Consider the following 24,906-nt stretch of genomic DNA (forward strand, 5'->3'; position numbering starts at 1 on the left):
TTCGCGAATACCAATACTTCCTTTTTTGTAAAAGGAAGTAAAAAGGAAGTATTGTATTCGCAAAATCAATTTCACTCAAAAATCGACCTTAATTTCCATTTTGCCCAAACCCGAATGAATGTTGAGTTTTTTTTTTTTTTTTTTTTTTCGACTCGACCACACGTGGATAAGTGCCTAAGAATGTATAGACAGGCGAAATATCCATTTTGACGATTCTCGAGTTAATTTCAACAAGTATCCTCCTGACGTCTGTATGTACGTATGTATGTATGTGCGTATGTATGTCGCATAACTCAAGAACAGTATGCCCTAGAAAGTTGAAATTTGGTACCCAGACTCCTAGTGGGGTCTAGTTGTGCACCTTTTCTTTTGGTTGCATTCGGGTGTTTCTAAAATGATCTTTTGCCCCTTTTTCGGGGGGAATCATAGTTAATTTCGATGTAAACTCAAGTGGTGTTATAATTTGGCGGACACTTGGCGATATATCGCCAGTATTTTGGTCACCAAGTTTGGTCGATAACTTGGTGACAAATTTGGCGATTTTTATTAAAAAAAAATCTGGTTTCAATTTGGTCCTTGTTGGTGATATTTAGAGAGTAAACTATTGAATCACACTAAAATTGCCAATAATGCGAAAATGACATTAAATTGGCGTAAAAGGAAGTCATGTGATGCACACATCAGCTCGTTAATATGATTATTTCCGAAATCTGCAGTTTTGATTAATAAGAAAGATGCTGACAACTTTCAAAAAAAAAAAAAAAAAGTGTAATTAACGCTTGAAATAGCATATCGATAATAAGGCTAAGCAATAGAGCAGAAATTGTTTGTGAGAGAAAGAATCGCGTTAAAAACGTTTCATTTCATTTATTTCAGTGTGTACAAATATAAATACAAAGTTATACTTTATAAAATTTAATGTAAATGCACTATACTGAGATGCTTGATGAAAATACATACATTACGCAACAAAGATCACACCTTAGCTTGTAATATAACAAAGTCTGATTCCGTACTAGTACTTATGGTTCTAACATAGAAATTTACTCTTCCTTTACAGCGATGAAACATCTTAACTTGTAACAGTTAGATTTCGGGATTTATCTTGAGTTCTACACAGTTAAAGTTTCTTAATAAATCATTCATTTTTTTCTAATGAAATCGAGTTCTTCGTCTTATTGAATTCTTCAAAATTACGTCTAGATATACAAAATCCGTCTATTCTTCTTCTGTTTAAAATCTTTTTCCACAAAAATTTATACAGTAGAAACTCGATTAGCCAAACGACGCCTTCAAAAGTATAACTTCCTTAGAGCAATGGCCCAAAAAATAAAGTATTTTTACCAACTGAGCAGTCAACTATCTTTTGTTTGGAAACTTGTGCGATCGAACAGCGGCTGCTCTGCATGAATGGTGTCACATAGAAGATTTTTATTTTTACACTAAGGCCCGTATTCACCAGATGATTCGTCTCTTGGTCAGACAACTAAACCGTAGATAGAAACCTTGTATTTCTGTCTTAGCCCTGGCTATAGGGCGGTAACTTACTGAAAGAAACCTTCTTTGTTGAAAAGGCTTTGCCTTGCAGTTTGGCAGTTTGACCGAGGGAGGAATGTCTGGTGAATACGGGCGTAAGACGCCACTTTCTCACCACTGCTCTTAGGAACCATAATCTTCGAAGGAGAATTGCTTCAGGCTGCTCAACATAACACTGATGAACTTCTGCCCAACGTGATATTGACTACGTCAAATCCTCACTTCATTTTTCCCAAATGCAAGGAACCCCATGAGGCTTTTACCAGATTGAAATGACACCCTCTGTTAAGTACTTCGATTTGTTAATAGAGATTCTACTGTAAAATATCCGACTTCTCACTAAACAATCACATGTGAAAAGTTTGCAACAGTCCACATTAAACGCATTCACAAGATAAGGCTTGTATATTCGGTACAGCTTTAGCAGAGAAGGAACCATCCGCATTGGTGAAGAACACAGAAATGTGTCCCAGTTCCTTGTACTTGCACAGTTCCGGCAGATATAGTCTGCAGTTACCAAACGTCTTATCGTTCGGACCTAAACGGTTGATGATGTTCATCATTATCTCTTCGTACGCGTAATTCATCTTCGATTTGTCGAGTCCGCAGCTGCCGGCGCAATAGTTGATGAGGAATTTCTCTGGGGAGTGTACTCCATCCCAGTCGACGTCATGAAAACGAACTTCGTACTGCACCAGGCAGCAAGAGCTGTTACCGGAACATTTGCTTGATCTTGTGGAGTTGTTGACGTTTTCCACATCTTTTCTTCGACGTTTCGTTTTAATTGCTAACGTATTCTCCAACGTCAGGAAGAGGAAAGGGGTTTCTCTTATTCCTTCTTCCACATACTCTTCTGTAAAAAGAAAAAGAATGTGTATCTGTTAGAAAATTTGTCTTTATTGTGGTGAGGGTAGTAACTCCTTAATTAAAATTGTCGATAATGGCTTTAATAATTAGCCTATTTTAGTGAAGCAAGCTTCGTTATGGAGTGTGGTATGGTGTGAAACTTCAAACATGTGCACCAGTATTTTGCACGAGTGTTTGTAACTATCGGGGTATTTCTGTTATTGTGTTGTACAAGTACTGTTATGGTACAATAGTGAAGACATTGCAGATGCAATCCTCACAGTGCATCCTAAATTTTCGGTTTGGTTTTGTAAACCTCGTCCTTTGCCCAACACCATAAGAAGACACAAGGTGTGAGATCAAGACTCCTTACTGGCAACTCATGTGAATCACGGCGACTCATCCAGCGACCTGGAAAATGTTCGTGAAGCTAGTCATGGAAGTCCAGTAAACAAAACTTTGGATACGCACAAAACTGCATCCGCAATGATATACCACAGCAGTACCTGCACAACACAATCACAGCGTTACTCCCCTCCTCCTTTGTTAATAACACTCTTGCATCCGTAGAGTTTTAAGTTTCCTTGTGTAGCAATGTGGTTATAGACTGTGGGCTACGAAACGACACTCTATAATCCATCTTATTTCAATAAAATAGGCTAGGGAGCTTTCGGAGATTTGTAACAAGGAGCTAATTTCCGCCCACCCTGTATCTGAATGTATAGATAAGAAAGGTAAAGTATTGTGCATGTAGCTTTAAGCTCCCATAGTATTTCAAACCCGCCCACTAGGTCCAAAATTACACCTGCAATGATGCACTTGTTTTCGCTTTGTTTTGGAATTTTTTTTTATCACGGTACAAATTATACGTGAAACGAGAGGGGGTTTTGGTCAATACGAATATTTTCAAAGAAAGACGTGAATCAAATGACTTCCTTTAATTCCAATTTAGTGTCATTTCCCCATTATTGGCAATTTTAAATCTGTAAAGTTGACCACCTGTCTATGTTGACCGCTTTCGTCAGGAACGGAATTAGTCCTATCTCATATAATGAAGGAAAACCTCTGTAACTTGACCACCTCTCTATCTTGACCACTAATATAAGCCAAATTTGGTTTGGAGTATTCTAAAAAACCCTTTGTAAGTTGACCACTTGCTTTATTTTTTAAAACTTTCTTCAGCAAATTATTTTAGTTTATTATTTATTTATTTATTTATTTAATTTAGTATTATTATTAGTTTTTTTTTTTTTGATAGCTTTCGAAATTTTTTTTAAATGCTTTGATGACAGACTAGCATTTTACTAACTAAACAGCAGCATAAAGCTTATGCTGCTCTTTATTCTCCAAACTTGTTTTTCATTTGTTGTTCCATTTGAGATAGTTTTTTGTACTCTGTTCAATGAAAATAGGTGTCAGTAGAAAAGTTCAAAGTCTTTTCTTTCTGTTGCAATATGTTGCGGCAACACATGAATTATGCTAAAAAGAGCAGGCCCGGATCTATACATTTTGGGCCCCCCTGCAACAAAATATGTAGGGCCCCTCCCTAGTGGGCAGCAGTGTCTATTTGTAAAGTGAATACGTCTTAGTGCTAGTTTTTTTTCTATTTTTTCTTCAATTTCTAGGGCCGTTAGCCCCTTTAAGGACGCGGGCCCCTCGCACTGCAGGTACGCAGATCTGAGTCTGCTAATGAGTAAAGTTACATGTTTCTGGTGTGAGGGATTAAGAGATAGATCTTTTTAATTTTGCCTTTATGAACTGGGAGAGTCGCGCTTATTGCTCTTTGTGCTATAAGTTGTACCAAAAAGGCTTCAAAAAGGAAGTTAGTTGAGCTTGAGATTAATAAAAAGTATGAAATATTATATTAAAATTAATTAAAAATGGAGAAAGCCAGAGAAAATTAGCCGGCACATATGGAATTTCTAAAACCACAGTGTCTAATATAGTTAAAAACAAGGAAAAAATAACAAAATTATTTGAATAGTATTTTTAATTATTGTTTCACTTTCAATAATGTTAAACAATGAAAGTAAGTTGAACAGAAAGAATAAGGGTGAATTACTCAAAAAATGAATACATGGTGCAAGAAACGACAAAAAAATTAAAAAAAATCATTACTAGCCTTTATAAGTTGATCACCTGTCTACGTTGACCACCAAAGTACTGCACCGCGAGCGGTCAACTTACACAGGTTTCACTCTATAACGCGATTTTTTTTTTCACCAGTAAAGAATTTCCATAACGCGAATTCCTCGCCCGCAACGCGAAAATTTTCGGAAGGGAATCGCGGTGTGTAAGTACCCGCTTTATTATTAGTTACTAAAACAAAATATCGTGATTGGACTTTCATCCCTTTAGCATCACTTAGAGCAAAAGTTCCCACACCGTACTAGTCTAATGCATTGCTTATACAAATAACTACTCCTCATCCCCCCCCCCTTTTTTCATTCTAAATGTGAAAGTTGTTGAAATAAATTGACAAATATTATGACACCTAAGAGCGTTGTTTCATCTCGTGAAGATAGAAAGAAAAAGAGAAAGTTTCTGACAATTAAAGAAACGCTAAAGATTAGTGCTTGAACAAATGCGTCGAAAGTAGCACGACAATTAGGTGTGAGTGAATTTTTCATATGTGCAATTAAAAGTCGAGAAAAGGAAATCCGTAAAAGTTCACCGAGAAGTGTCTAAGCAAATTGCAAAAATTTTGAAAATGGAAGTTGCTCTTGTATTGTGAATTTAAGAAACCAGGAAGAAGGGTTTTGCGTTGCCATAATGGAAACGTCATAAAAGAATTAGTGAATCAACTGTACTGTGTAATTTAAAACATATAAGAATAACGGTTTCATCACGCAGCATGATTCATCATCATCTTCATTTTTTTAAAAGTTACAAATATCATTACTGGATCCACTGTACAGTAAAACTATAGTGCATTTGTTTTTCTTACTATATACTGTAAGTACCGTACTGGTTTATTTTACGTCTTTCTTTCCAATTGATCATTGATTTTGTGCATCGTAGCGGTATTTTATGTTGAATAAGACGCTTTTTACTTCCTTTTACAAAAAAGGAAGTATTGTATTCGCAATAAATTTTCACTAAAAAATCGGCCTTAATTTCCATTTTTCTCACCCCCGAATGAATGTTGAGTTTTTTTTTCGACACGACCACACGTGGATATATACCTAGGAACCTACATACACCCAAAATATCAATTTTGTCGTCCCCCGAGTTAATTACAACGAAATTTCTCGTGACGTCTATATATACGTATGTATGTATGTATGTGTGTATGTATCTCGCATAACTCAAAAACGTTACGTCCTAGAAAGCTGAAATTCGGTACGTAGACTCCTAGTGGGGCTTAGTTGTGCACCTTCCCTTTTGGTTGCATTTGGATGCTCTTAAGGGGGTCTTTTGCCCCTTTTTGGGGGGAAATCATTGTTAATTTCGATGTAACTCAAGTGGTGTTATAATATGTCGGACACTTGGCGATATATCGCCAGTCTTTTGGTCGCCAAGTTTTTTTCGCCAACTTGGCGACAAATTTGGCGATTTTTTTTTAAATTTTAAATTTGGTTTCAATTTGGCGATTGTTGGTGATAATTAGAGAGTAAACAACTGAATCACATTGAAATTGCCAATAATGGCTAAATGACATTAAATTTGAGTAAAAGGAAGTCATGTGATGCACACATCAGCTCGTTTTAAATTTAAAATACAAATAAAAATTCAGTTTTATATGTAAAAAACAGTACATAGTTAAGAAGTGGTTTTTAACAGTTTGAGGTGGTGTTTACAAGTGTCTAAAATATTTGGGTATGTTTATAAAAGTTTTTACTCATATCCTTTTCCACAACGCGAAATCTCGACTTACGCGAGGGTCTTGGAACGCATCCCCCGCGTAAGTTGGGACTCGACTGTAAACATTTTTAACGGGGGTTGAAATTTACCTTCAAATATTGGATTATTGGAATATTAGAGGGTACAATATGTTCTTTTATTTCAAATTTTAACTACAAAAATTCAAGCAATGGTTGAAAATTCGAAAACACTAAGCAAACTAAAGCTGACGTGTTTCAGGATTTTTCTGAAAATACTATTAATAGGTGTAAACCATCCTTCGCAATCTTACTCCGTCGCGGGCTAGGTAGTTGCCTATGAGCAATTCCATGTCAGATCAATCGTCTTTTTAACCTTACCATTTCTGATTTCAATAAAATTTGGCAGGAAGAATAGATATGATGAGATAAATAATCCAGCCAATTTTTAGGTTTCTGATTTAAAAATTGTTTAAAAACGAAGTTCCAGTAAAAAAAAAACCTCAAAATATGTGGAAAATATGAAAAGTGCGTTTTTACAAATGACTGTCACTTCTCTCCTAAATGCTGGCAGAATAAAAATTCATAACCCATCGTAAAGCTAAAAAATAGAGCTTTCTCTTGATATATTACATGACTTTCTTACGACAGCTTTACGTTTCACCGTGACATTTGGCCTTGTATATCTAAAAACACTCCTCCTCAGAAATTTTCGAAATAAAAATATCTTTTTGCTCTAACACTCTTCATTCACTGTACCAAAACATAGGCTGGCACCACAATGGTAAGGCACTGCGAAAAAACATGAATAATGCGCTCAAAAAAATTAAAATAATAATGCGGCCGACTCTTGATAACTCGAAGTTTTCATTCGGTCCCAAAATAACTTATTTTCAATAAAGTTGTAAATATATCTGAAATGTACTCCTTTTAAGTCAAATTTTTTAAAGAAAGTTTCGATTTTATTTTATGCATAAAATTGCAGTCAAAATGAGAAAAAAAAAAAAAAAAAAAAAAAAATTCCTCCTCCCTCCCTTTAACACATGCTTATGAGTTGGTATGAGGGGGAAAATTTATTTACAATAGTGCTCCTAACGCGCAGTGTTGCGATATTGTGTGAAAAGTAGACGATTGGGCTCCTTTTTGCCGTGGCTGAAGACCTAAAATTTCATTACAAAAACTAAAAAAATATAGCCTTTATTTTCTTAATGACTCAAGTAATCGAACTTTTTAGACAAAAAGACATGTAAAAACAATGCAAATTGAAGTCAAGAGAAAAGAAATTGGGCCTAAGACAGAAACTGTAGTTAGAACTGCAAATCTTTGTTGATGTGAACAAGGCGCTTTATATATTTAAAAAAAAAACCCTTTTTTTTTTTTTTTTGAAGTATCTTCGTAAAATTTATTCTCTGTTAAGATTTTTTTTTTTAGTAGAATTGATAGTTATTTTTTTCCAAACATGGAACTTCCTATAGCTCGAAGGTTTTATCGGACGAGTTAATGAGAGTTGACTGTATTAGTGTAACAGAAATAATGTAAAACGTGTACATTTCGGGAAATTAAAAATTTGGAGAGAACTAGTAAAAATGATGGAGGAAACCAGGGTTTCAGAGTTGAATGGAAGATTATAGACTCCAAATCAGATACCGCGAATTTTAACTCCTTTGACTCCACATCATTTCGACACCGACTCTGCAGCTCTTAAAGAAACTTTTTTAGAATTAGTACTGGTAACCTTGTATGTTGATTTGGAAAAAAAAATGTCAATGAAAGCCTACCTATTGTTTGAATTCTAAAAATGTTCAAAAAGGTTTATTAACATCCCTCTGCTTCTCACTGGCTCATATGATCTCGTATCACGAATGTAATAAAATGTATCACGAATGTAATAAAATGTATCTATAAAAATCTACAGTGGGTCTGATAATTTGAACAAGGGCAGTATACAGCTTTATAATATCATTGAAACAAATTTTCGTGCAATACAATTAATTCACATATTTCCAAAATCAATATTGCACACGCTTTTTCGCTATTTCACAAATAATCAATTTTCGCTTACCATACGTTTCAAGTGTAATAATATAAGTATCATCTTCTATACTCGAATTGATTGAACTTGGAAGCATGTAGCGTGTCCAGTTGGCGCCTCCGGTGTCTTTGTTGGCCAAGTACAAGTCTCGCTGACTTTGAAGGCTTGAAATGGATATGAAGTCGCCAATGCTCTTCGAAAAACTATCGTCTTTGTGGTGCACGAACATCTCCATTCTGTGGGACAGTTGATCCGAAGATAGTGAGAACAGGTACCTGGTGCAGTTCGTCTTGTTCGTCATGTATCGACAGTTGAAATCTTCTGTTTAAAGAAAAACATTTTAGTAAAACGGTTGTTACTTTGAGTAAAATTACACAGTATTTTTTAAAACTGTGAAAAGTTTTTCACAAATCATCTTATATAATTAAAAACTGAGCGTATGTATCTATGTATTCATCTATGTCCGAGTTACTTCTCCCAAACGCCAGTGAACTGACCATCGAACCAGGTATCGATAGATTCGTAATTTACCCGTCCTTATGTCTGGCCATTTTAACATAATCCTCCGATAATAATTAGCGAAGATATCAATTCAAAACTATGAATATATATTAATTATGACACTTAGATTTCGACATAAAATCCCTATTTTTCGAAGGATTTCCTCCATTCAAATTATTATTCAGTGCTTCATCTAAACTTTCCGCAACAATGCTTTTAATAAAATTTGTAGCGTGAAGAAAATCATTGATCGATTTTATTATTTTTCTATTTCAATTTTAAGAACATTTTATCGAGGAAATTATTATAACGTGGACAAACACATTACCATAACGTGGATGACTAGCAAATTACCATAACGTGGACGAGCAAACTACCATATGCGACCATGAGCGAGCAAATGAACATAGCAAATTGGCGGGGAATAATTCATCATCCATCATTTGTAAATATACAGGTGATCCAAATGATCTTTTAATTTTCCACAACGGGCAAAGCCGCGCGGGTACCACCAGTGTACTATAAATTAACTGAAACTTTATGCTTTTGTTTGGAAAAAAGATTGCCCTATTTTTATTAATTCCTTTAATAATACTATTTGATAAGACCATCGTTTTGTTAATTTCATACCACCTATTTTGTTTTCAAAATCTATTTCTCAACTGCAGCTATCTGTGTTTGAGTGTTTGTTTACCATTTTCAGCTTTTGTTTGCATTTAATCCTAAAATGCATCGTGTTGCCATTTGGCAAAGTACCCAAATTTAGTCTTTTAAAATACTATAAGAACAAATTGACACTCAGCCAAAATACCCAAGAAAATACTCACTGAAGATGCTTTAAAATTCATTTTAAACTTGTAAATGCAATAAATGTGATGGAAAACATTTTTTTTTTTTTTTTTGGCATTCACAAATGTAGGACTTCTCTCTCTCTCTCTCTCTCTTTTTTATAGTTTGGACAAAAAAAAATTTTTTTATTTCAACAAATAAATCTCCTGATTTGTCTCCCTTGAAAATAGGTGACTACACTATTAAAACTGTAAAAAAATTCAGCTACTTACTTGGGAACTCTGATCTCAGTAACAACGATCCGAACATTGAAATTAATAATAGAATCTTTTTGGCCAATAGAAGTTTTTATGGCCTCAGAAACCAATTCAAATCCAAGTTTATTTCCCTAAACACGCAAAGTTAAGCATTTATAAAACTTTAATCATTCCTATTTTTCTGTATGGAAGTGAATGTAGAACTCTAAATAAAGCAGGGAAAGAAAAGTTTCTAATTTTTGAAAGAAAAGTCCTAAGGAACATTTTTGGACCTATTCAAGTGAACAATTGTTGGAGAATTTTGTACAACTATGAAATTTACAAAAAATATGGCAACTTTGGAGGGATTGATATGGTGAGAGCTATAAAAGCCTCACGTATTAGGTGGCTAGTTAGGCATTTTTATAATTTCTATCAATGTCTTTAAAAAATTTATGCTAAATTATTTGCTTTTTTTTCAGTTAAAGTCCAATGCTACCAAGTGGTTGTTTAGCCATAAACCATATCAAAATTAAATTATGATTTTTAAAAGTATTTTTCTTATGATTTGAGCAGAAGTTTAAAGCCGAAGAACATATTTTAAAGCGTTTTTAAAAAATCGTGGATTTAAGGTTAAAACACCTCACCTATCGCTGATTATTTATTAATCTGTGCTACTTTAAGAACGTTTTTACGTGTATAAAATATCAAGTAAAAATAGGTACAGTTAAAAACCTATACTTGGGACAGTACCGTAACTTGGAACATTTTGGTGAATTTTATTTTGAGGGCTGGTACATCTTTCAGTATTCCACAAAGTAAGAAATAGATGGTGGTACAGGATATTTGACTATGTGAGTTAAACTTTGATGTTTCAGCTTTATGAGTAAGATTTATCGTTTTGAAAATTTCAACAAAATATGCATTTTTTACGAATGGAAATAACTGTGGTTATATACCAACGTTAACTGAACAGCATTACTTTGAATTTTGTCATACGTCTTTTCGGCTGTGTACTTGTGCTTTATTTGTGCATAAAAATTTGCGCTGAACCAATTCAGTTTCACTTGGATATTCATAAATAAGCGAAATTGCAAATACGTTCTAAACTCGGGACGCTGTCCCAAGCAGGAACATACACAGAAATTTTGGGGCCAGTCACAAATAACTTTTACGGGCCCACTCCACATTGTTTACCCCTATATTTCACACCTTATTTTTAAAATAATGGGCTCCCTTCAGGCTCGAGCCTGGGCCTACAGGTGTCTCTTCTCCCCCGTCCCTGAATTTGAGGTAAAATTTTTATTCCTTGATCGTTCTTTAAAAACGTGCAATGTGGGAAAGAGAAGAAAGAAAATTTATGTATATTTAATTTATGTGTATGCACTGGATATTCTAAAGCCCGCGCCAAGCCTGACTGGCGCCGTCGTGCAAATCTCTTTTGAGCGCCTTTATGCAGTAACTGTCGCGCAAAATATAGTTACCACCTGAGATGAGGTTTAGTAGACAAATGTAATATGGAAAAAATACGTTTGGCCTTTGATTTATCAAAATAAAAACGATCTGTACATTTTTAATTTTGAAACCTACACTAAGTGCGTTTCTATTTCACATCTCGAAGTTATTTCAAAAAAGGGCGGATGTAAGGGATGGGCATTCGAAATTGACTTTTGAAATTTGACTTTTTCTCTTGTAAACCATGCATTGAGCTGCTGTTAAAAAAGAGAAGGCTAGTTTCAGTTAATCAAAGCATTTTACCCCAATAATCTTTTAAACAAATCTTAGAATTTGATCCAAATAATTGTTGCTTATTTTAGTCTAACGAGTGTACTTATTTTTTTTTTTTTTTTTAATGGGAAATGGTTATTATACAGCTTAAATTTCTAATATTTAATGCATTGTTCAGAAAGTAAGACATCTATATCTGGACTTCGTACTGATCAAAATTTAGTTTATTTCTGAAGAAAATTTTTCAAAATGTAGAAAATTGAGAAAAATCCACTTTACCGAGATAGTGTCTTTTTTTCAAGTTTTCCTGTCCGAAAATATTTTTTTTCGACTTTAACGAACGCTGCCTTTTATATACTAATGCGTTTTTGGAAAAAGAAAATATTTTAAATATCAAAGTTAACACCGCTCTAAATATCTCTCTAATTGATAAATAATTATTCAAAGTTTTATGTCTGTCAAAACACGACAACAGAGTTCGGAATAGATTTCTAAATTGAAGTAGAAGATATTCCCTTCTAAAATCTGAAACTCAAATCATTTTGGGTAAAATGAGAAATTGACGACTTTCAGCGGTAACGGAAAGACGGTTTTTATAAAAAAAAAAAAAAGAAATCGATGGATTTCTGTCTGTGAGCATATCAAAATACATATTTTCCCAAAACCTGATGAATAGACTTTTATACACATCATAGTAAATTGCTAAAAAAGCCAAAGCCAAGAATATTTCGTTAGTAACTTTTTTTAAAAATCAAATTTAAAAAAAGGTAGCGAAAGGACATTTTTTCGACATGATTTTCACGCAATCATGTTCTCCTCAAAAGTTCAGTCAAACAATAAATGGGAAAATTCTATAAAAAATTAGAGCACATACATGGATGTTCAATCATTACAATTTTGAGCCTATAAATTGTGTATTTGTTAAGGGTAACGGAAGGACAAAAAGTCGAAAAAATATTAACTTGGTAAATTTCAACTTACAGACATTTATTCAGCTAATACAGTAGTCTGAAACCATTAAATCTAATACCTAAGCCATCTGTTACCCAATTCTGAATTCTTGAAATACTCAATAATTTTATCAGAATCTATAGAACAATTATCTTCTTTATCAGGGAATACAAAGATTAATCGCACATTATTATGCATTCTCAAACAAGATATTTCTACTCCTTCATCTTCTATATGAAGTATCTGTTCAACATTGCCCTTTTTTAATTTCTTTCCCTTCCATTCAACTAACAAAACTTGTCCAAATGTTTAGAATTCTTTGGCTTATTCTCATGATTTCGTGTTTTTAATTCAACTGTATCTTCTTTTTAATGTTATTTATTATTTATAACTGTCAGTTTGTTGACTTTGAAGAAATCTCCTTCGATTTGTTGAAATACTCACTCACTTTATTCAATACCTAACATAACTAGTTACAGGGTTATAATAGTGCATATTTTTTGTGTCAGGATGAGAATGGATATTACTCTATCTTTTCGATAATTGATCTTTGAATTTACTGATCTCTTCGCAGTAAGTTTAACGGTTGAATCAATGCTCTCAACAGTCCTTTCCAATGACTTGAGGTAACAAATCTGAAAGCAGTTTCAAAATATTGTGTTGTTCCAATATAAATATCAATTGTTTAAGCAATTGTTTCTGCTTAAATTGGCTTGTGATATTACAAACATGTTATATCAAAATGATTTTCACATGCTCAAGAACTGTTAAGTGTAGCTTTCATGATTTTTATCACGTACAATAGAAGAAATAAAATCACAAAACATTAAACAAAATAAATAAATAAAAGTATTTCTTTTAATGAAAACAAAACACACATACTTTTCATAAATATTACATACTTATATATGTTTTAAATGTGGTTACTAATTTTAAACAATAGTTTGTTTTCTCTTAGCATTCTAAAATTTTACTCTGTATTAACGTATAGATAAATGTCCTTCCGTTACCGTATTTTTTTGTCCTTCCGTTACCATTAAAAACCATATAAATTAAATATCTAGTAAAATTATAACTGTGCCTCATTAACAAGGGACATAATTCTGCTTTGCATAAAAAAAAACAGTTTCCATACGCAATAGGTTCTTGGTGAATTGACATGTAATATTTTGGTAACGGAAGGACATCAAATTTTCACCTTAGAAATAGGCCTATTTCATGGTTGAAAAATAAAGATATTTTAAATTACTTAACAAAAATTTTAACTAGACATTCAAAAGATAAGAGTTAACCTAAATATCATATTGCGATAATAAGTCTTGTGGAGTTCTTGACTTTCTAGATTTTTAGAGAAACTCGCGTTATGCACGGGACATGAAATCAAATAATCATATTTCATTTAATATTACCTTCATTTAAAAAACCTTTTAGGACTGAATTTTAATAAGAAAATAAAAGTATATTCAGAACAGTTTCTATTGTTCGTGAAAATTAAGCTTAAAAATCAAAAAAGATCATGTTTTTATTTTAAGCATGGAACGTAATATTTTTGTTCAAAAAAATCCTCCTCTTTTGAAAAATGTTATATCAATATCTTTTTTTTCTTTTATTCATGAAAAAGGACATAATAATGACACATTTAAAAGTAAAAAAATAAAATAAAATAATATTTTTACAATAAGCCAACAACATGCAAAGTATTTTGATTGTAATGAGAAAACTTAAAAATCGTAATGCTGACTTTCCAGAATTGATTCTATATTTAAAAATTCTGTTAAAACAAATATTTAATCTTAATTCCTGAGGTTCAACTAATATAGTACTTTAATACTAGATAAAAAATTATATCTCTTTTCAATAAATGGGCTTTAGAGGGTTTACAGTGGAGAATGGCCCATAAGAAGATTTCTGAATTTATAGATTTAATTAAGCTTTTAAATTTAATTCGTTAACTGGTAGAGCTACTACAGTGTCAGAAATATCGATATGCATTTAATTTGAAGTAGAGATGCATTGAATACCATAATTTACTGAATACTGAATATTCGGTTAAAATTCAAACCGAATATTCTGCCGAACAAAGAATAATTAGTTAAAGATTTTAATCTGTAATATTTGAATTTTACGCCAATTTATAATCGAAAATGTTTATTTATTTTAGGCAATGTAAATGCTTTTCCACTGAACATCGTAAATTTATCTTCTCTCTCTCTCTCTCTCTCATTAATGATTATTAATTTAAAATAATCATTTCAAAAGTTTAAAAGAATGTATAAAGTAAATGGTTAATTTGGTTATGTTTGTCTGTAATTCTGCATAAACGAATAACTAATTTATTTCCTAATATGATTTAAAAACTGAAAATTGTGCTAAAATGTTATGTCATTAATAAATAACCTAGCCTTTATCTAGCAGACAAATGCAAACGCAAGTTGCTTAAAATATCATTAAAAATTAGTTTATTCAAGTGGTTTTCTGCTATCTTAGTCTCTTCGGTAACTGATAAATAATTCGTCAATAAAATTGAGGAACGAAATTCAAACGTGCCCAGACATTTTAATTTTTTGTCTTTAAGTGCAAAGAATTATTAAACTGATTATAAAGATTAATTTAAGGTAGGATGTTTTTTCGTTATAAATATTTAACTTTTACTATGGCGTAAAACTTTAGAAATAAAAAAAAAAACTTCAAAATTCAATATCCAGTTGTTTGCATCCCTTGACTTTATATGTTTATTACTGCTCAACATTATAACTTTTTTCCTGGTTAGTGTGTGGTATTTAAATGAGCTTGAAATAGTAAGGCTTATGTAATGTGTCTTCAGATTTAAGAAAAATTGAAAGGCAAGATTTAAATTTAACATCTGAATGTTTTATCTTACATTAAATTTAATTTAAATGTGATAAAATTATTAAGCAACAATTTGAACTGATTTTGTGTTATGGTACTACAATGTAACCTTCATTTATTGAATAAAAAATTTGTTTGTTTACCGATTATCGAACATTTAAATTTGTTTATTATTCGGTTACTGAATATTGAAGTATTCTGCCGAACCGAATATTCGGTTTGTCTGCAGACTAGGCAAGTACACCGAATACCAACCGAATATTCGGTGTATCTCTAATTTTAAAGTATATATAATAAATTTTATTTCATGTTTTCAAAGAAGAATTATCATTATTTTCCCTTGTTTAAGTAATAAAAAGTTTTTTAATGTGTTTGTCCAAAAGCAAGTCGTTTCCAATTTTTAATTATTTTTTTAATGAAACAAGAAGTGTTAAGACCACATACAAGTGATGAAGTCGTAAGCAAACAGCCATAATCTACGATAGAAAATGAAAAAGAAACCTGGTATGTCAGATGAACATTAAATAATTTAGATTTTTGTCTCCTCCGCTGTAAAATTAGTTTCGATGGAGAAGTCTGGTTTTCGAACTCATCGATTCAAATACAGCGTGTTCCGAAAGTGGATGTACCTCCTCCCCCCTTTAATTTCAACGTAACGCTAGTTATTGTTGAATGTTTGTTACATGCAGTCAATTTGAAGACTTAAGGATCATAAACATTGGCAAAACACCATACATGTCGTAACACAGCTGAATTCTGTAGCATGTTCTAGTGGATATTTTTTGGAGCTCAGTGGTGCAGCCAGGGGAGAGGCCCCCACCAGCCCAGGACACATACTGCAAATTCTAATAAGATATTTGATAGGGTGGTTATCACCAAAAAAAAAAAAAAACACGCAAAAGATAATTTCTGGCTATTCATACTAGCGGAGTTTCCGGGATTCGGAGATGTTTTGCCGCAAAACATCTTCGAGAACGTGTTGCAGAATTCAGCTGTGTTCAGGGTTTGCAAGTTTCTGCCAAGGCGGTTAAAACCACTGGTAGAAACCGGTTAAAACCGGCATGGCAAAAACCACTTTCTGCCTCATTTGTGGCAGAAACTGACAAAAACTCGCAAAATGAAAAAAAAAAAAAATTAAATTATTGACATGCAATAGGAAATGCATAGAAAAAAATAATTATTAACCAAAGCACAATTTAATTACGATATTACCACAATTTAAAATCAAACGTTACATTGTTTGGACCCTGCAATTGCTTCTTAGAAAAGGTGGTTTCTAAAATCTAAACAGTTTCTCAATCTAATATGTACAAATGAGAAACTTTAGAATATTCCTGCAACAGAAGAGCTAGCAGGCAACGCATGAATGAACAAGCAATGTTCATGAAACTTTCATCTATTGTATATTTTTTTTTAACTGGTCCACCATAGTAACTGGGGTAGTATGAGAAATTCAACTGAAAAAATAAGTTTCGAGAAATAGGGCCAATTTGTTTTGCAAAGCTGTGACATTAGGTACAAAATCTATGTCAATATTGGCAAATAAAATTCTGGCACTTTCTTCTTGAAGAACGTGATAATTTCGATCACAAACAATTTAGATGAAGCATATAAGTGAGCAAATTAAAATCAGAAATGCCTTTTAATTAGTTTACTTAAACGAATATCATTTAGCAATCACTTAAGTAATTAAAGATGCTTTTAAGTTTTTGCCAGTTTCTGCCGGTTTTTACCGGTTATAACCAGTTTCTGCCACTGGCACGGCAAAAACTAGTTTCTGCCGGCAGAAAGCCAACCCTGACTGTGTTGCGACATGGATGGTGTTCTGCTGATGTTTGAGACTCTTATGACTCCAAAGTAACTGTGCATAGCAAAAATTCAACCATGACTATTAAATAGTCCAGTCATATTATGAAAAAAAAGGGGCCAAAATTGCAGAGCACGACGTAGTTCTGATTTTTTAATATGTTGTTTGTGTCAGTTTGAGTAGTGTAAATTTACGTTTGCAGTTTTCAAAAACCTGTGCTCGCTGCGTAATTTGCGAAAAACTACGAAATTTTCGGACTTTTTTTCGTTTTTCCTTTTTAACTCCTAAAGTATTGGTCGTACAGAGCGCCACTTGAACTTAAATTATTCAAAATTTAATGTGCTTTACAACAAGCATTTAGTATCAAAAGTTGCATAGTTTAGGAGTTAAAAAGGAAAAACTTTAAAAAACGTCCGAAAATTTTGCAGTTTTTCGCGAATTACGCAGCAAGCACAGGTTTCTGAAAACTGCAAAACTACCCTAACTGACCTAAACAACATATTAAAAAATCAGAACTACATCGCACCTTGTGATTGTAATATCTAGTTGACTGGACTATAACGAAATGTTGAAAATAAAAGGGGTTGGTGGAAGGGTACTTTCACTTTCGGAGCACTCTAGTTTGAAAGAAGTTACAACGTTAAAAGTTACTCCTCGGAGAAGAAGTAAGGTTCCGCTGAGTACTTTGATGCTCAAAGAGCAATTTTTTTTCATTGTATTCTTAGTTTAGAAATGCTACGTGGTCTAGTGGTTGAAGTTGCTGTCCTTCACTCATGCAACCCGGGCTCAAACCCTGGCGTAAGAAGAATTTGACCACTTCACTCACGTTAAGTGGTAATGCAGGCTAATCCTAAAATTCTTGGCTAAATAATTGAATCGAAAGGCATGAGGGATAAACAAATTGATAAGCAATATTTCATACGTGATGTTTGCAAAACGAATGAGCAGACATTGAAAAGACAAAGAAAAACATCGCATTTTTTCTTTTTTCGATATGCATTGGAGATCCAAAGCAACTAAAATGTTTTCAACTTGATGGAGATATTTGATCTCTGACTTACTTGAGTTGGTGTATATTTCTGTACCTTGGAGCAACAACAATCAGCGTCAGATTTTGACGAAGTAAATGTATAATGGAAATCTGTCCACTAAATATACCACTTTTCGGTACAACTACAACCAATGTAATCCAGCACTCTGATATTGAGTTATAAAAATCATGTTTAACGAAATCCTATAATTCTTGGTTTTTTTAACGATCAGTATTTTTATTTTGAGCTAAAACAAGCCATTTCTCTTGTAATTCAAGTACAATTAAAATCATTTTAAATTATAATGCATACAATTCCTTAAATGGTATGAGACAAAAATCTCTTGAAGTGTTTAAAATTTCGCTGGGCTAGGGAGTAAAAGCTAAAGAGAGCCTGAAAAAATTAAGAAACTTTACGACCAGTTGTTCAAAACTGATGTTTTTGACATTGGTTGTTGTTGTTTCAAAGTGCATGTAGAGAAAAAATGTTTTTGTAAGTAAGGAACTCTGCGTTTGCTACGTTTATCATTAGTGAAATAATGTCATTCAATATCAAAGATGGTTGAAATTGGAATTTCATCAGTAGAATTAGTTATTCCAGTTGAAATCAAGAGGGGAAGACAGGGACAATTTGGAGAACGAAGGATGACAGCAAAAGGGTTGTTCACACAAATGATCTTATGCTTGGAGGTTGGAGGGGCAGGAGGGTTAGTGAAATTAAGACAATTTGTGACAAAGGTGAGAGATGGGATTACAAGAAATGTGACATCACACTCTTTTTTACAAGAATATGATTATGAAAAATTGCGTGACATGTGAAAAAAGGGAAAGGGGTAGGGTGAAGTGAGACACTTTATGACTAAGAGGTGAAAGGGGGGGGGGATCAAAAATGTTGAAAAAAAAGTGTGACATCAATAATAGACAGCTCCTTATACTGCTTATACTTGAAAATAAATAGTTGTTTTCGTCTGTTAGTTTGTGCGGCACACAATACGTCTTCTCCTTAACAACCTCTCAAAATATCATTGCGTTTCAATAACTTATTTTTATTTTAAGAGAGAGAGGAAGATACACTCGCTTCGTGCTTCTTTACTGTTCTGTTCGTACTTACAACTATATTCTTGCTGCTATAATGTAGATAAGTGGTTCTCAACCTTTTAACCACTGAGGACCATTTGGTACCCTTCTGAATCTAAAGCGGACCACATACGATAGGAATAGTATTTTTACAACAATAATATGTACAAGGTGAAATTAGATGAATTCGGAAGTTTCTTAGATACATTTAAATACAACTATAAAAATGATATGGATTGGTTTTCACTAGCCGGTTTTCACCACATGAAAATTGCTCGCGGACCACAGGTTGAGAAGCACCGACGTGGATGACAGATGACGTATTTAAGCACTCATGTTGTGCAGAGGTTAAATTGCTTCATTATTAACCACTCTCTGCTTGTTGCTTATTTTTTATGGCAAAGGGTAGTTATTCCAATTAGAACCAGGATAGAATAAAGGATCAATGTGGGAAACTCGGAACAGTAAACCACTTACTTCTTTCAGCCAGCACCATCTTCTTCTCGGCTGGATTATCCTCCAGCTCCATCTCTTTCAACAGCTCCTCAAAAATCTCCTGGGAGGGCGGTGGAAGAGTATGCTTGGGATAGATCTCTTCCACCTCGTTCCTTTGTTCTTCGTAGGCCTTCCTCAGCGCTGACAAGACCTCCTCCCTCCTAGCTTCGAACAGGCAATCCAAATCATTGCTCAAGTCGTTGTCGTCCGTCTGTCTGACAACGGAGGACTGCACCGCCGAGAGAGCGAAAGCCAAGTACAAGACGGCAGTGATCATTTTTGGAAGAAATTAAGTAAGTGCACAATGCCTCGGAGCGGACACTTTTATATGGGTCTGATTAAACTTTCTTCTAATTTCCCCCTTTCCCGTTTTTTGACGTGAACGTTGAACTTGAGCGATTTTAATCAAATGATCTTTCAACTCACTCATCTACACGATGGTTATCTGTCTCTCTCCAAAATGGGTATTTACTTCAAATCGTCAATCTACGAACGCGAGTTTTCACACGATCTAAATATTTCAAGAAAGTTATTACAACATTTGCTTTGCAACGAAGTATCACTTAGTAGCACCCAACTTGTTGAGTTGGGATTTGTTATGGACTTGCTTTTTAAACTTCGCAAATTTAGTGTCCAACAGGATATGACTGTTTGAAATTATTTGCTTGGGAGGCAAATATGACAGCGAAATACCAATTCCAACGACATCACCTGAGAATATTTTTCTGCACACAAAATGCACTTTTTGCTTATAACTACATGAAATTTTTATTCTTATTAATGAAATGTAAAAAGTTGAGCATTTTTCTATTTTTAATATAAAGTGTTCGTACACTGGAAGCTTGTAGTTACACGATTGTACTTGTGAAATGTTTAGGATTAAATGAAATTTTCCAAAAGTGGAGAAAAATAATATATTTTTGATGCATATTTCTATTTGAATATTCATTGCGATATTATACATTACATATACATGAACGAGAAAGATTGTGTGTGAGAGAAAGAAAACAACTTACAACAAGTTTTTTTCTGTCAATTTTTTCTTCAAACTTGCTTTTGCAATATAAAATATTGTATATCAATACAATAAATTAATGATAAATATACAAAACTTTGTTGAAAATCATTAATACATAAGCTTTTTTTTGCATTAGAAAGGGGTTCTGCGTAAGAAAGAAACATATGTCAGTATATCTTATTACTATTCGTGCCATTTTAACTTAGTAATTAAATTTTAATACGTTGTCTCTTTTTTTCATTTTCCTTTCCCGAAATCAGACTACATATTTATTTTTCTGTTGAGCGAACAACTTCTTTATACCCTTTCAAATAGAAAGTAATATTTAGAATAACATGCAAGTAGCTAGATTTGTAATCGCAGTTCATGTAGATGATGATGATTTCGTTATTGATATCCGTTCTACTTAGAAGAACGATTAAAATTTTCCTGGTATGATAAATTTTTCCGAAAACTGAAATTTAATATTTTCTTACTGATATCAGTTGCTAAGGAACACGTGTAGTTTTAATTGATGGAGAAAGATAAAGTATAAATATAACTCGATGTTTTGCTTTTGGTTTGTATTAATCTTACAATAGCCAATTGGAAACAGGAACAAAATTTGTTCCATTTTTACGATAGGCATTCAACGTTTCGTTTCATTCAACGAACAGAGTCATTCAACGTTTTGGTCTTTTGGGAACCCTTTATGCTTGCCGTTTTTTGAAAGAACTTCTTGTTTAAAGAGCAGAAAAAATAAGGTACCAATGCTTTATCCTACTCAAATTTGAAACATTATTTTAGCATCCTTATTTAATCACAATACAAAGATTTTAATAAGATAATGAATTCCAAGGAATCTAATGGGGTTTTTTGTTGGTTTTGTAAACTGCAATCTATGAATGATACTTTTCTAAAAAGCAGTATCTGTAGAAATTAAATTTTGAGAAATTTGAAGAAATGCGTTTTGTATTCCGTACTAACAATAGGAAATGTTGGAACTGGAGTTTTTCGGGCTTTATTTTCAGCGGAAACCAAAGCAGCAAGCTTGTACAATAAAGCATAAGGGCAATAAGTGACAAAATTGCAAAAAAAAAAAAAAAGAAAAAAAAAAGGAAGAAAGAAAAAAGAAAGAAAGAAAAATAAAAAAAGAAAAGAAAAAAAAAGAAAGAAAGAAAAGAAAAATAAAATTTGCAGATATTGCTCTTTACCTTCTCACAGCAGAATAAATATAAGCAATAAATGAAAACTTTCTTTTTTATCTGCAGTGGAACCTCAGAGATTTCAACTAGTTTGTGTTGAACCCTGTTCGCATTCCGAAAAGTTCGGATTTACCGGGTGGCCTATTCAAACTCTTTGTGATAAACTCAATAGGTGATCTGAAAGTCTTTGTTTTAAGTTTATAATGAAGAAATTTTAGCGACCACACTTTTTAAATATTCACAAATCATGACTTTACGTTTTATGCTTTTAAATCAACATGATTGAAAAACACATCATAGTTACGTCCTCGCAATAAAGCATATCCATTTTTGCCCCTATAGCACCTTTTCTTGAAGTTTTTTTTCTCTAAAGTGATTCCTTTTAGCTTTGAAACAAATGTCTGGAAGGACACAGCATAAATCACTAGAATAAAATACGTCACAGTATTTTCCTGTGTAAAAATAGACTTTTTTAAAATCTGAAATATAGTACAGTAAAACCTGTTAGGCTGACCACCTGTCTAGGTTCACCGCGATTGTTAGGTACAGAATTAGTCCTGGGTTATAGATATCACCCTCCGTAAGTTGACCACTAAAGTACAGCACCGCAGGTAAACAAATTACGCAGGCTTCACTACAAATAAGAAGACCGGATACATACCGGATATAAAATCCAACAGTTTTGAACTACGGATCTTTGAAGTATCACAATAGTTGGAAAATAGAATTCAGTAGGATTTTTATACTCTGTTTTCAACCAAGTCATTAGTTTCAATTCTTTCAAACAATTTTTTTTTAATCATTCAAGATGTTTTCTCCCTTTTTCTCTGTCTTATTCTTTATGCTTTTTTAGCCTACTTTCCCAGTAAAAGTCAGAGAAAGAAGAAAAAAGCATGAAAGAAGGCTTAATGCATCTTAAAAATATCCCGAAAAACAAAGAAAAGTCAAAAATAAATAAAATAATTAAATAAATATCGAAAAATTAAAAATTGGAAAGTAGGGTATTGAGATGGGGAAAAATGTCTGTCGGTCTGTCTGTCTGTCGGTCTGTCTGTCTGTCCCCCCCTAATAACTTTTGAATGAATAGTCCGATTCGAACAAACTTTTTTTTGTTCGAAAGATCTCAGTAATGACACCTCATTCCCATATTTCGCTTTTTGGTTTGAACTATTTTTTGTTCAATTTTGAACAGTTCAAAAAAACTTAACATTAGCTCCTACGGGGAAATTCAAGGCAATTCCGAACTGTGAGGCGAATTTGCTTCAAACAAATTTGTAGGAAAAAGCTTTTGATGAAAAACTTGTATATAAAATATCTTTTTGATTTGAACAATTTTCTGTTAAATTTTGAACAGTTCAAATCCCTTAACATTAGCGCCTACGGGGAAACTGAAAGTCAATGTAGATTCCGTACTTGAAGGCGGATTTACTTCAAACAAATTTTGTTGGAAATAGCTCTTGACGCCGAACTCCAGACCCCGAGTCCGAGAATTTAGGGGCACCTGAATCCGAATCCGACTCCTGTGCCCGACAATTAATCGGACTCCGACTCCCCGACTTCGACTATGACTTCCTAGCTTTGGCAAAAATTTAAACACGGACAAATGACTGACTCCGATTCTTGGATATTAGACTCCGACTCCTTCATCCCAAAATTAGATTGACTCCGACTCCGACGCTATGGTTTTAACTGTGAAATAATTATTGTTGATGTGATTTGTTTTTCATTTAACGCTAAAGTTTTTATTTAGGTATTCAGTTTTCGGTGAATAAACTCGAAGTCATTTATGTTTCTACATAAAGATACGCGCAGACGATTTTTTTTTTTTTTTGACAATAAAAAGTATTTCTTTACGTTGACATTTTATTGTTTTTATTTATCTTGATAAGTGCATTAATTCATTTAAAAAATTATTTTTGGCAACAGGGGAAAAAGAAACCTTTTTTTTTTTTTTTTTTTGATAGGATGTATTTATTTTAATGAGCTTGTTAATTTTTATTATTTTTTTTCGTTTTGAAAGCTGTTGAAGAATTTTTTTTAAATGGAAAAAAGTGTATTAGCTGCTTTGTTTAAAAGTTGCTGCTATTTTATTTGTTCGTTTTTTTTTTTTTTTTTTCTTTTTTTTACGCATCTAATTTTTTTAGATGAGTGAGGAATATTTTATTCCTAGAAAGTAGCTTAAAATATTGGAAAAATATGTTTGAAACAATTTGCGATTTTAGCTATTTTGAGAACATTGATCAGGTACTAGAAAGTAGTATGGGTATACGGGAAAGTAGGCTCGTCTAGTTCTAGACAGAACTTCTTGTTAAATATAGAAGATTTACTGTTAGTAGCACAGAATTTCAGAGTATACTGCGGGTATGCGGAGCATACCTTTTTTTTTTAAATAGAGTATACCCTCTGCTTTTTGATCAATATAATGTGTATATTTTAATATATATTTTTTAATAATCTTTTTAAATAATTACGTAAAAAAATATTGCTCAGCAATATCTGATAGTCATAAATGGCATTCTTCTAACTTAATTTTCACCATTTATTTCTGATTTCGTATTATTTTATAATAATTTATAGTCTAATATGCATCGGCTCCCTACTATATAGGATGTTATTTTAGGAAAAATAAAAATTCTTAGTAGCAATTTTCAACATTTTAATCGAACCTAACCTATAAACCTACTTTATGTTAATACCCAACTAAGTTTCAGCGTATACTTTCTTATTTTTTAATTTGTGCACAGTACAACTAATATACTTTTATGAGTACAGCACTGATTGTTAGAAATAAAACTACCATTTACCAAGAAAGTGAATTAAAAGTGTGCAAAATTATATTCGGAATCCACATTTTTGACAATAAAATATGGGGTAGCCCCCCCCCCTTTTTTTATCAAATTCACTTTAAGCACCGAAAATTGCCCTGCATATATATTTTTTTTATCAACCCTCTCTCTCTCTCAATCTCTCCCCACAGATATATACTAGAAATTTAAAATAAATTC

General features: G+C 32.9%; 1 protein-coding gene across 1 annotated transcript; it reads right to left on the reverse strand.

Moving 5' to 3' along the window:
- Positions 1-1,913: 1,913 nt before the first annotated feature.
- Positions 1,914-19,976, reverse strand: LOC129234040 (growth/differentiation factor 8-like). The gene is made up of 3 exons (XM_054867943.1): positions 19,682-19,976; positions 8,266-8,556; positions 1,914-2,389 (listed from the first exon to the last, which is right to left on the reverse strand). The coding sequence occupies exons 1-3, from the start codon at positions 19,974-19,976 to the stop codon at positions 1,914-1,916; spliced, it is 1,062 nt and encodes a 353-aa protein (XP_054723918.1).
- Positions 19,977-24,906: the final 4,930 nt, after the last annotated feature.

Source organism: Uloborus diversus, unplaced genomic scaffold (genome assembly GCF_026930045.1).
Source record: "Uloborus diversus isolate 005 unplaced genomic scaffold, Udiv.v.3.1 scaffold_947, whole genome shotgun sequence".
Lineage (NCBI taxonomy): Eukaryota > Metazoa > Arthropoda > Arachnida > Araneae > Uloboridae > Uloborus > Uloborus diversus.